Source organism: Nicotiana tabacum, chromosome 5, assembly GCF_000715075.1.
Source record: "Nicotiana tabacum cultivar K326 chromosome 5, ASM71507v2, whole genome shotgun sequence".
Taxonomy (NCBI): Eukaryota; Viridiplantae; Streptophyta; class Magnoliopsida; order Solanales; family Solanaceae; genus Nicotiana; species Nicotiana tabacum.
In genome coordinates, this window is record NC_134084.1 from 14085133 (window position 1) to 14097246 (window position 12114).

At 39.2% G+C, this 12114-nt stretch overlaps 1 protein-coding gene across 1 annotated transcript; it reads right to left on the minus strand.

Moving 5' to 3' along the window:
- Positions 1–975: 975 nt before the first annotated feature.
- LOC107786698 (beta-amylase 8) lies at positions 976–8037 on the minus strand. The gene is made up of 10 exons (XM_016608218.2): positions 7560–8037; positions 6581–6805; positions 5289–5369; positions 4858–5061; positions 4340–4534; positions 3761–3925; positions 2768–3028; positions 1973–2179; positions 1574–1793; positions 976–1186 (listed from the first exon to the last, which is right to left on the minus strand). Exons 1-10 carry the CDS (start codon positions 7965–7967, stop codon positions 1158–1160), a joined length of 1995 nt encoding a protein of 664 aa, XP_016463704.2. The 5' UTR covers positions 7968–8037; the 3' UTR covers positions 976–1157.
- Positions 8038–12114: the final 4077 nt, after the last annotated feature.

Below are 12114 nucleotides of genomic sequence, written 5' to 3' on the forward strand. Positions count from 1 at the left end.
CCTTAATCCTCAGAGTAAGTTTTAAACTTTTCTAAATTTCTCATTTTAATTCTTCAGTTAAGATTATTAGTTTTAAACTTTAAAAATAAATAATTCAAATTTTTGGTTTTTCTATTTGTTTCTTTTGTTGCACTGATTCATTAGTATTTACAATATTAGGATTTATTATTTTCTCGTGAATTATGTAGGCCTGTAGTGAGGTGGTTAGTAAGATTAGATTATTGAATGTCTTATTCCTTACTCCAACTAACTTATAACTTTGAAAACTGAGATCATTCATTAAGATTTCTAAAAAAGAAATTTAATTGCTCTTTTTTTAAGAGTAAAAAATCAGTTTCTTTCCCTTTACAGTATGATCACGATTTCTATTTAAAAAAATGAAATTTTTGGATATTTTTTATTCTTATCGGGTAAACAGATAACCGAACTGCTAAGGATTGACTAACCAATACCCGATGCCCGATAACCGACACTTTATCGGTTCGGTTATCAGTTTAGCATATTTATAAACTGATAATCCATATGCCGAACCGATAACATTTACGGCCGAACCGATGCCCGCCCCCGGTGGTAAGAGAGCTATAAGTGAATGTATAAATATAATTAAACGTACATTACAAGTTCGATCCCTGACGCAGAACAAAAAGAATCAATATCTAATTGGAGAAGGATAACAAGACGAGCTTATTATCCACTAAATCTCGAACTGTTTGCAAATTGGTCCTCGAGAAGACGCGAATTCTCGGCTATAAAAAAAAGTCAGATAAAATGTCTAGCCATTCCAACAAAATTCTTTGATGGCAAGAGCACGAACCCTCTCTGGTACTGTTTCCAAAAATCAATTCATACCAAACACACTTCACTTTTGATGTATATAGCCTACTGCATAACATGGTCATTGAAACCAAGCATGATTCTACTGTTTCAACCAAAGCGAAAAAAGAAAAACCAACGAACTGCTTGTTCCTCGTCATCTTGATGCGAATAGTTGTACTTACCATTGAAAGTGTAATTTTAAAAAATAAATTAGCGGAATTCCATTTACAGTTACATGAACAGACCAATAAATTTGGATAGTAACGGAGTACGAAAGTCTTGAAGTTGATAAAAGATCCTCTTCACTTCAATTAAGATTCTATAAATAGTTATATACCAACTTAAGATTCCACATTGTTGATGATTTCTCCTGAAAATAGAGACGAGAATGCATACAAGTTAGTCAAAGTTATAGGGATCTACTACAGCTCAAAAAACTCGAAAATTATGCAGATAAACGTATTCGATGAGATTGATCACTCTTTCCTAACCAAATAAAACCATTTAACCTACCCTACAAAGGCATCTAAACAAAAGTTTTAACTTCTTTTCTGATCACTGAATGAGACTTAAAAGAGTATGGTTAAGAAATGTAAGTGAATATATTATTCCGGTTTACACATCAAAACTTTGTGTTCGTTACTTCTGAAAATCAAAACGACGAAGTTCATATTCTTCAGAACTACTTGAATTAGATGTAGTATATTTGGCAGACCAAAAAGATAAGGTAATAATATTGACAATCAGAAAACTATACCATGCATGGATTTGATAAAGTAGTCCAGTTCTGAGATGCATATTGCACTCTGAACCAAAGGCAATGGTTGTTGAAACGCAAAAAAAGAGAAACGGTGATGATCAGGATCATTTCTAGGCTTTGCAGTCTCAACCAGCCTCATCAATCCTTCTCTATCATAACATGGAAATGTGTTTTGACCAGCAACAGGAAGCGCCTTATCCCATGCTGAATTCAGGATCTGCAGAAATGGAACGGTGTTCAAGAGGTAAGAAAAGAAAAAACAAACTCGTGCTATCCGAAACATATGTCCTAAGGTTTCTGTGAGTGCATGTGGAGGTCGAAATGAGTTTCATCTTCTAATGGAATTCATTTATGGCCCTTAAGAGAGTTCTCAAATGGATGTTAGAAGTCAATAACCTGCCAACTCAAACCATCTGGATCTGCCAACGCATCATCAGTTTCTGGAACCTGAAATCCTGAGCAGATAAATTTTACTGTCATGGAGTGCTTTTTGAGAACTTCAAACACTGGAGAATAGCCGTCCTGGTTCGTGGGGTTGTAATATCCAGCTGTGACCTCTGCCGCATGGCTGCTCGTTCTGTACCACCAATAAATTGCTGGAATCTGCAGAAAAGGAAACTCATTTACCAGGAAAAGATACACTTGTATGAATCCAAGTTCTTCATTCAACATACTGTAAATTTTTTAGACAATTTAATACTTTGTGTCATTTACCTAAGATACTAGTGTCAACGTGCACCAGCTAAGCTCAATTTCACTTATCAGAAGAAACCCAAAAGGGATTATTAATTCCGCTTCATGAGTGCAAAACAAAATTATATTTGACCAAAAACATTCACATTTTTTGAACTAAATTTTTTTTTGCAACTTTTAGCACTCCTGGGCAGTTTTCAAATCTCTAACTTCTTTTATTAAAAAACATGATATTATCTGAAGTAGAGATAGCATTTCAAAAATTGGTCAAATAATTCTGGCCTTTGCCCAGACACCATGCATAGCGGGAGCGCATAGTGCACCGCGCTGACCTTTTAAAGACTATTGATTTGGGATGAAAAGAGCATAAACAAATACCATTTGAATAATTGGAAATGTATGTATGCCATTTGTGACAAAGAACAAAAGCCCAAATATAGGAAATAAGCAGAACGAGGTCAAAAAAGTATGATGAACTGAACTAGCCAATATACGTACCTTCACAACAATCTGCACTCCCTCAAAAGCAAGAGTTGCCAGGGAGAGAACATTATCAGCATGATCTATTAAGACCTGTCTATACCAATGGAGGAAAAATCGCCCATAGTAGCTATCATAATCACCTCGTTCACAGAAGAATCCAGTTTCATGTGGCTTGGAATTGTAATAACCAGCGTTATCAGGTCCCTTCGCCCAGAAAGAGTGTCCCCTTGATGTTGCAGCTTTTCGCAGATTCTGCAGAGAATATTTATCGTAGCACTGGAACAGGTAGAAGCCAATTAGAGGATCCATCAAGACTGCATAATGGAATTTCACTAAAAAAGCAAGAAGCATTAGTGTATCGATCACGGAGATAATGGGAGAATTAAGGCTGTCCAGGATACAGAATTCTGTGGCATGTCTCACAGGTTCAACCATTGCAGAGATATTAAATTAGATGCTGAAATAAATTAACCAAATCAAACAAAAAAATCCTTTATTCAACAAACTGATAAATCTAGTTATAAGAGTTCCCACTAATCTTCTAAAGGGTTTTAAATGCATATTCAGGATGTAAATATAGTAGTTATCCGGTTCAACTCCCGCTTCCGTCGGCTCAACTCCAAATTTGCACTCGAGGTATTCCTTTGGCTACAAATATTACAATTAAAGTAAGATAGAAACTGATAGTCACTCCATCACTTTTATGCAACAATTTGACGCAAGATGGATAGCCATATCAATAGAAATCATAACATTATATGAAATTTCTACATAGGAAGACAACTAATCACTTTATAAGTTTGACAATTTAACTACATTAAAATGATTGACTTGGGTTAACGAAGAACCAATCAGTGTCAGACTCGAGCATTTCAGGCACAGCAAGGTTTATCAAACAGACCCAGGGAACAAGATCCGATCTTTTTCTAGAGTTATAGACAGTGAAGACTAAGTAATATGACCAAATCACATAACAACTATACATCACAGCCTTCCTATAACAAGTACCTGAAACTCACCAATACCAGGATACCTCCACCCCATCCTTTCAGAAAAAGAAGGGTACTTTAGCTCCCCAGACGCTCCAAGTCCAATTTCAACAGCAGAAATTAGGCCATCAGCGAACAAGTCATCAAATTCAGTTCGGAAGCTTCTCATCATGTCAAAGTAAACCTGCAAAATTGGATTTTAAACTACAACAACGCAGTAGGATCCCACAAGTGGGGCAAAATTGGATTTTAAACTAGTGATCAAAAAACTAAAGGTTTAGTCACAATGGAGAAGATTACTGTACTTTTTTCTTTTTAGTTTTTGCTTTAATTTCGTCTCATCTTCAACGGAGTCAATCATACGGAGAAAACACTCTTTATGTAGGAAATGATACAGACAGCTATTGCGAAAGCCACATTATTTTTCACTCCTAAAACTAGTCTTGTGGAAAGTTCCTTGGAAAATACAATTTATTCATAATTCGGTTGACAATAGGATTTACATGATTGGGTAACATCTACAAGAGAGATATTCCCTTCCCAAGAATCAGGGAATGTTAGCTTTTCTCTCTTGAAAAAATAAAGGAAAATTCAATACCTCGATGGCAGTTCTACCTCTTAATACTCGTTCTTTGTCAATGCCCCAGGATAGGCATTCAGTGTTCCTTCTGCCTTGACGATCAGTAAAGAATATATCCTGATTGCCTTTTCCTATCTCCATAACCCACTGAGGAAGGGATATGAACATGCCACTGGTATCAATTCCTCCATATTCATGAAATGCCATGACAACCTTTGTGGATTTTAAAAAAAAAAATCCATAAAACACTCAATTATTGGAAAATCCATAAATATGTCTAGATAAGCTAGAGCTCCAGAAATGTCTTGATGTGAACATAAAATGCGAACATTTACCAATTCCCCTCAAGGAATGGAGCAAATGACATTCCAGAGTGTAGATGTAATGATGCATCTTAAGAATGGATGGTTTGGAACACACAGCAATGAAAAGAGCAGGAAAGACCAGGGTTCCCACAAAAAGATGACTCGTTTAAAACTTGTTAGGGATACCGAGGCCTCAATATGAGTATAATATGTTTATGAGTTTTCTAATACCTGCAATTTCAATTTGAAATCTCGGATTATGTTGAACAATTCCCTGTAGCCAGACCACTCGTATTTCTGAGGTACCCAGCTTTCAACGATGCCCCACCAGCAATTTACCATAACCCCATCGATTTTTAAAGACTTAAGCTGCTGCAGCTCCTGTTTAACACTATCAGGATCCATCAACTGGCAGAAATTGTTGATTAGACCACTCTGCCAAAAACAAAGCCATGACTTAGATATGGATAATTAGAAAGTCGAACATGTGAACACATGATGCTGCATAGTGGCAACTAGATGATAAATAATCAGTTTGTGCTTTCTTTTGAATGTTGAACACGGAAAGTCATTAACAAACGAGAGAAGGAATCTTGAAACTTGGCGCGTCCACCTTATACATGTATGAAGAATAAAAATACTTTAAGGAGAAAGCTGCTTACAGAGAGCATAACAAAAACAGGGACGTATTGAGTTCCTGATAAACCAATTCCATGCTCCCCAGAGTGAAGTTCTTGCATGAGCTGCAACAAGTAACTTGTTAGTTTTCCTTTTCCATTTATCATCCAATGGGAGAACTAACGTAGTCCAACCACAAATAAAAACTAGCTTACAAACTATACAAGCAACCATGCTGAGCAACCATGCCAAATCAAGAACAGCTGAGTCTGTCATTTGTTACTATTAGGAGAACTAATGTAGCCCGGCCACTAATTAAAAATAGCTTACAAACTGTACAAGCAACTATGTTGAATTAAGAATGGTTAAGTCTGCTCTTCGGTTCTAAGATAAACTCATAGTACTAGAATCTTCGAAGCTTGAAGAGTTGATCATAAAATAAACTTCCAACATCACTGTGAGATTTTGAAAGAAGAAAGTCAGCATTAACATCTTCCCATGTAGGAGAAAAGATAAACCACTCTATCAGATATGTCCGAAGTGGAAGAAGCAATTAGTACATCAAATATGCCATCTCACATTGACGCAGCTTAAATAGCATGAACAAAAGATGCAGAGACACAAAAACTTTTGAGAATTAGGGGACATGACAACAACCAGGACAAGAAATTTATAACTTTATACCAATGCGGATCGAGGATTTAATCTTTTATGGTAACTTTTTAGGTTTTTAGCATTGAACCCATTATATTTTAAAGTTATGCATTCATATATACTATCTTTTGTAATTTTAGTGGATTTTTACACATTTATTTATAATCCGCATCGGAAGTATTGGGCTCAAATGAACCTCGCACCTTGAAGCTGCATCGACCCTGACATTATTTATATCTTTAATCTACCCAAAAAATGTACAGATGACCTACTCGATCAATTTCATGGGTTCCTGCATGATGCTTAAGTCGTTCAATATCACACAGAGAGAGAGGAGGGAGGGGGAGAGAGAGAGATTAAAAAGCGAATAAAACAGTCCAAAATACAAAAAAGAAGATAAACCTAATATTAAATAACTCAGATTTAGTAGCAGAGTCTCCTTTCCCCCCTTTGAGTTGGAACTTATCAAATAAGGGGATGGAGGATGCTGTATCTTCAATCTTCCTAAGTTCTCATTTATGCCAAAACAACCAATTAGTTTTTTCTTAAGAGTGGCATACGGCACTCTAATGAAAATGGTTAGGACGGTGTAATACATCAAGATAAGTAATAAACCCCAAAGCAACATTGAAGATTATCCTTAACATACAGTATCCTCAGCTTACAAGAACTTGGAATTTACCTGGCCCGCCTCTAAACATTCTGTAGAATTCATTGTACTGGTACATGTAAATTTATCAGCCTTCGTGTCACTTTCTGTGACTACAATAGAATCAAAAGATGCTGGCGATAAACTCTCATTGATCCTTGGCACTGATGGATGACAGTCCACGGATGCTCTGGTTGAACAATTTCTCAAAGAACTACCAGAAACCGGACACTCAACAGACATCACCTGATAAGGCCCCTGTGCAATTTATTCAGTAGTAATGAAAATTAAGACATCATATTTGGCGACAGTTTAAAGTTTAAACAGAATATCAAGAAGATATCGCATCCCAATGAGAATAGATGCTATCTTTGCAGCAACAGAAGCAGTGCAAGCAAAGCATGATTTTTAGTCAATACTTTTCCAATTCCCCTCCCCCCCCCCCCCCTTTTTTTTTTAAAAAAAGACGTTATAATCTAAATTTTCTTTCCAAAAAGGTAGTGTCTGGGCCAGTTTGTGTGCACCTCGATTTCTACCACCAAAAAACAAAGGTATCGGTAACTCTATCCGCCAAGGCTCATGAAGAAATCACCTAACGTTTTTATTCTGCCGGAATTTGAACCCTCATCCCCATGGGTTTCAAACATTTTAATGACTGCTAAGCTAAACTTCCTGGGTAAACGTGATCTCTATCTCATTGAAAAGGTAAAACGGCATTGTTTAATGGATTAAGTGGAGTACCCTCTATACTACGAAATGAATAGAGGTACATAACATAAACACTAAAAATTATCAAACGTAAACTATAAAGTCCGAAACTTTGGCAAAACATTAGGTTAAAATTCAAACTTCATAGCAAAATTACGCTGGTAACTGTGTTAGATAATAGACTTTGGACCAAGCTCAACCCAAAAGCTGAGCTCGAGATTAGTTTAACAACAAACAATTCGGATAATTTAACACAATTTAGATAATTTATAAAAGAACATTGCCATTGAGTAATAGCACTCACCATATTGGAAGCATTATTATTAGTAGTAGTAGGAGGAGATTGTCTATAAGTGGTACCATCAGGTTCAACGGTCCAACCGGCTTGACGAGCAAGTGCAGCGAGTACATCATTCATATCAGCACGTACAGGAAGCGGGAAATTCCCGTACTGACGGAGTCCGGCGAGCATTCGGCTCGTAATTGCTCGCCGGTGACGTTCTCGTAGCTTCGTTCGCTCTTTCTCCTTTTCTCTCTCTTTTCTGCTCTTGTTTGTTACTCCGGCGGCGGTGTTTGTGGCGGCGAAGCCCCGAGGACGGCGAGGTTGGGGTTGAGGAGGGGGATTCGGGTTTGGATCTTCATTCGGGTTGGGGAATTGGGGATCCGGATCTTGGGTATTAGGAATGGGGTGGTGGGGAATGTGATTGTTCATTGTTGCATGTCTTCTTCAATGGGCTCTGCGTTTCAAGTTTTCTCACGCGCGCACACAGTCACTATCTTATAGCTTGGATTTTCTGGTTACATAATTAAATATTTTTTATTTCAGTTCCCCTTTTTTCATATAGTATTACCTCTTTAGTCCTATCCACTATTCACCGGCCCCATTAATTCAAATTTAAAATAAAATTCACAAATGATTAGTATGTTTAGCCTTTATAAATTAAAAATTGTCACTTTAATTTCCACATTTTAAACTCCATTATATTTTTGTGGAAATTGAAACTCTATTACATTGGTTAATTTTAAAAAATAATTTTAAGAAGTGTCAAGTGAGCATTTGTTTACCCTAAAATTCGAGTAACAATTAAATTTACATTGTGGTTTTAAGGATATGTGATTTAATCCAGTACCAATTGATAAACAAGGAATTAAATAAATAAATTAGAGAACAAAGTAAATCAAATCACTATGCAAGCCAAATCTCGACATCGATATGTGATAGTCTCGAGGTGTGATAATAGGAATAGCTAATTATAAAGCAACTCTGATGAACAGTAAGTGAAGTAGCAAGAAAGTAATGAGCATATATTTTTTTCTCAGTGAACAATGTTGGTTACAAATGAATGAGGTCCCCCCTTATATAATAGGGGAGTCCTAAATAAGGTACACTTCTAATTATAGTAGGAAATCATATTTGACAATTGTTTAACCGTCGAAGACCAATCCATTCCGAAATTCACACCGTGATCTCCGATCCGTTGTGGGTATCTCGCTCTTTTTGTTACTGAATCATATCGGCATCATCTCGAAGCATGCCTTCTTCTGACCTCGGTAAGTGATATCGGCCTCGACATTGGAAAGGAACTTCGACCCCGAGCTCGATGTCCTGATCTTCCGACGTGGTATCACTTCTTCCACCGAAGAACAAAATCGGGTAGCCCCGATTTCCACCGTATACAGATAGTCCCCTCGTTTCATAGAATAAAATGATTAGAAACGACTTGAGCCTCGATTTTCTGGAGACCTCGATAATGACGCCATCCCTGTGACATAAGGGCTTGAGGTGACCGAAACGTCCCGTCGGTTCGGTTCCCCAAACCATTAATGCTTGCCAGTGACGGTCGGCCACTAGTGCCATCGAACCGTCGTCGTGAATCTATAAATACAGGTTCCCCATTTGAATCAAAACTTTACCTTCATCTTCACCAAGTTTTCTAGGTCTTTTCCTCTCTCCATCTCTTTTCTTTCACCGCCCGTTGATTCAATCTTTTAGCACCAAAAATACCAAACTCCACCTCTTTCCGCTTTCTTCCACCTGAACCAATGGCGAAAACCTCAAAAACCGTCCCACAAAAGGAGAAGGCTTCTTCCTCTTCTTCCTGGCCGACCGGTGATAAAACGCCGGTGGAACTGCTCCCTTATGAGTACGTTCCCAGCCTCTGTGTTTTAAAGAAGGACTTCAAAGTTGAGAACCCTCCATCGATCCCTGGTTGATGTGAGCACATGTCGAGATACATTTGCTCGATAACGGCGAAACACCTCGAGAATGTGAAGAGAGATTGTGGCTGGGGGGCTGATGTCGTGGTACAGATCCACGATCCCAAAGAGAGCATTACCACTCACGTGGAGGGGTTCCTGAGTGTCTATGCTTACCCCTTTACACTGGGTCCTATCGACCCAGTTATTATTGATTTTTGCAAGAGGTACCAAGTCACCCTCGCCCAGGTTTACCCCTCATTTTGGCACATAGTAATCATGCTCCGTTTCTTTTCTAGCAAGGCCAAGGGGCTGGAGTTCACCCTCAACCACCTGATACAGTTATATCGACCTCGACTTTATCGAAGGTTGATCAAGATCCAACGCCGAGCGACGAAGGCCTTTTTTGCGAGCAGCGATAAGGACAAAGATCAGGGTTGGATGAGCCGATTCGTGCGGGTTAGGACCTGCGACATCCTCATAGAGGAGAAATTGTCGTTCCTAGAGAAGTGGAACCCCGAACATAAGTGATGTTTTTTATCCATTAGTCTTCGTGCTCCATATTTTGCTTTATGTAATGCCTTCACCTATTTTTCAACGGTTGCTTGGATGCCTTACGCGGTTCCCGACCTTGAGGACTGAGTCCGGAAGCTGGCTGCAACTTCCTCCCATGCCGAGGGCTGCTGGCGTGACTTGGAAAGGGGCAGATGGGAAGCCAAACATCATCGTAAGTTTATTCCGTAAACTTTCGATGTCCTCCTCCACTTTTTTTTGTAACATTTCTCTTTATTTATATTTGACTTTCTTTTATGCATCCATTGGATATGTCGCCGAAATGAGGTTGGCCTCGCCAGGGAAGAGATCGAATCCCCGGCCCCAAAGTGGGGGAAAGATAATAAGAGGGAGAGAGTCTCAGAGTCTGAGGATTCTCAACCTACAAGGGCTCCAATTCAAAGATGCAGGAGAAATCACATCCCTGCGACTATAGAGTCGGCCTGCCATTTGGGAGAAGAAGAAGATGAAGATGAGGGAGACGACTCCACGCTGGTGTTTCGAGCAAGGAAGCCAGCTGAGGTCGCCAAACCTTCCAAGTCGAAGGCGATTGTCGAGACCCTGCCTTTTGACGAGGAGGCTTCGAAGAAAGATTCGGGAAAAGCCCCAAAATCGCCTGAGGTTGAGATTATCCCTCAGGCATCAACAAGCACGCTAGAGGGGGACGGTTCTGGGACCCATAGGGTTGATCAGAGCACCCCGAGCAATTCGCTCGGGGCCATGACAATAGGTCACTCTCCTTCTCTATCGGCCTTTTCTAAGGAGGCCATAAAGGATACTCGGGCTTTGCAGATGCCTGATATAGGCGGAGTCCCCAGTGAAGAGGATCCTTTCCGGGATTGCTTTACCGGGGTTAATGATGCCACCGATCTCAACGATGCATCCACCCTTTTTAAAGAGGCCCAATGCCCCCAACGCCTTTTATCTCGAGTAAGTACTAATTCTCATTGTTGCAATTTCTCTTTCATTCTTCTCCCTTTATCCTACCTTATATCTTTATTTTTGCGTAGGCTTTCACCAAGTTTAGGGCCGATCTGAGTCAATGCGAGACCGAGCTCCAGAAGACCTCGGAGGAGAGGAATGCTTTGAAGCTCCTTTGCTGTCAAAAAGAGGAGGAGCTTAGAGAACCTTTTGTCACCACCCAAACCGAAGGGCCGCGACGGGCACCTAGTGCCTTACTCAACCGAGTACCAACATAACATATATTTCTTATTATACTATCATGGGTAAATGAGCCAGAAAACCCGTCATTATATAACATGAATAAAACATAAGGGAATACTGAACATATGATGACCCAACATGATATACAAACTTATACATGTGACATACGGGCCTATAAGGCCGACATGACCATTTGTAAACTCAAAATATAAGCCGACAAGACCATACAAGTATCCATACAACTGATATCTGTCTACAAGCCTCTAAGAGTACATAAAATCATAAAGGTCGAGACAGGGCCCCGCCATACCAATCAATACATATCCAAAGCATACTGACCAAATAGGCAATTCTGGAGAAAGTGGAGTGCACAAACACCTTCCGCTGAGCTGATAGCCTACTTGGAGGACTGTCAACCTATCAATCAGGACCTACGGGCATGAAATGTAGCATCCCCAGGCAAAAGGGATGTTAGTACGAATAAAGTAACGAGTATGTAAGGCAAAAAAACATAAATAAGAACAGTAATGTAAAGAGAGATAGAGAAGATATAACCTGTAACATCTAAGTGCCTCTGGGGGCTACTGATATGAAATGCATAATACATATATATACATAAACTTTTAAAAACATACGCCTCTGTGGGCATTATCATCATCATATCGTACCCGGCCTCAAAGAGGACTCGGTAAAAACATACCCGACCATCATAAGGCTCGGTAGAATCGTACCCGATCAAATGGAGCTCGGTAAACCCAACTAATCAATGGTTGCACAATAGGTGTCGTACCCGATTGACTATAGCGTAGCTCGATAGAGTAAAATAGATACATATATATATAATGCATGCTAGACTCATGGAATCACGTTCTAAACCTTTGGGAGTGACGTAAGGTCGTTGCACCTATGGTTAACATTATGGACATCATAACATCAATATGAACTTC

Bases quoted from the DNA above. Each gene is read 5' to 3' on its own strand.
- LOC107786698 (XM_016608218.2), bottom strand. From the start codon at position 7,967: ATGAACAATCACATTCCCCACCACCCCATTCCTAATACCCAAGATCCG. The intron at 6,806-7,559 runs GTGAGTGCTATT...TAAATTGCACAG, and splicing joins ATAATAATGCTTCCAATATG to GGGCCTTATCAGGTGATGTC. The intron at 1,187-1,573 runs GTATAGTTTTCT...CTCTATTTTCAG, and splicing joins CTTTATCAAATCCATGCATG to GAGAAATCATCAACAATGTG.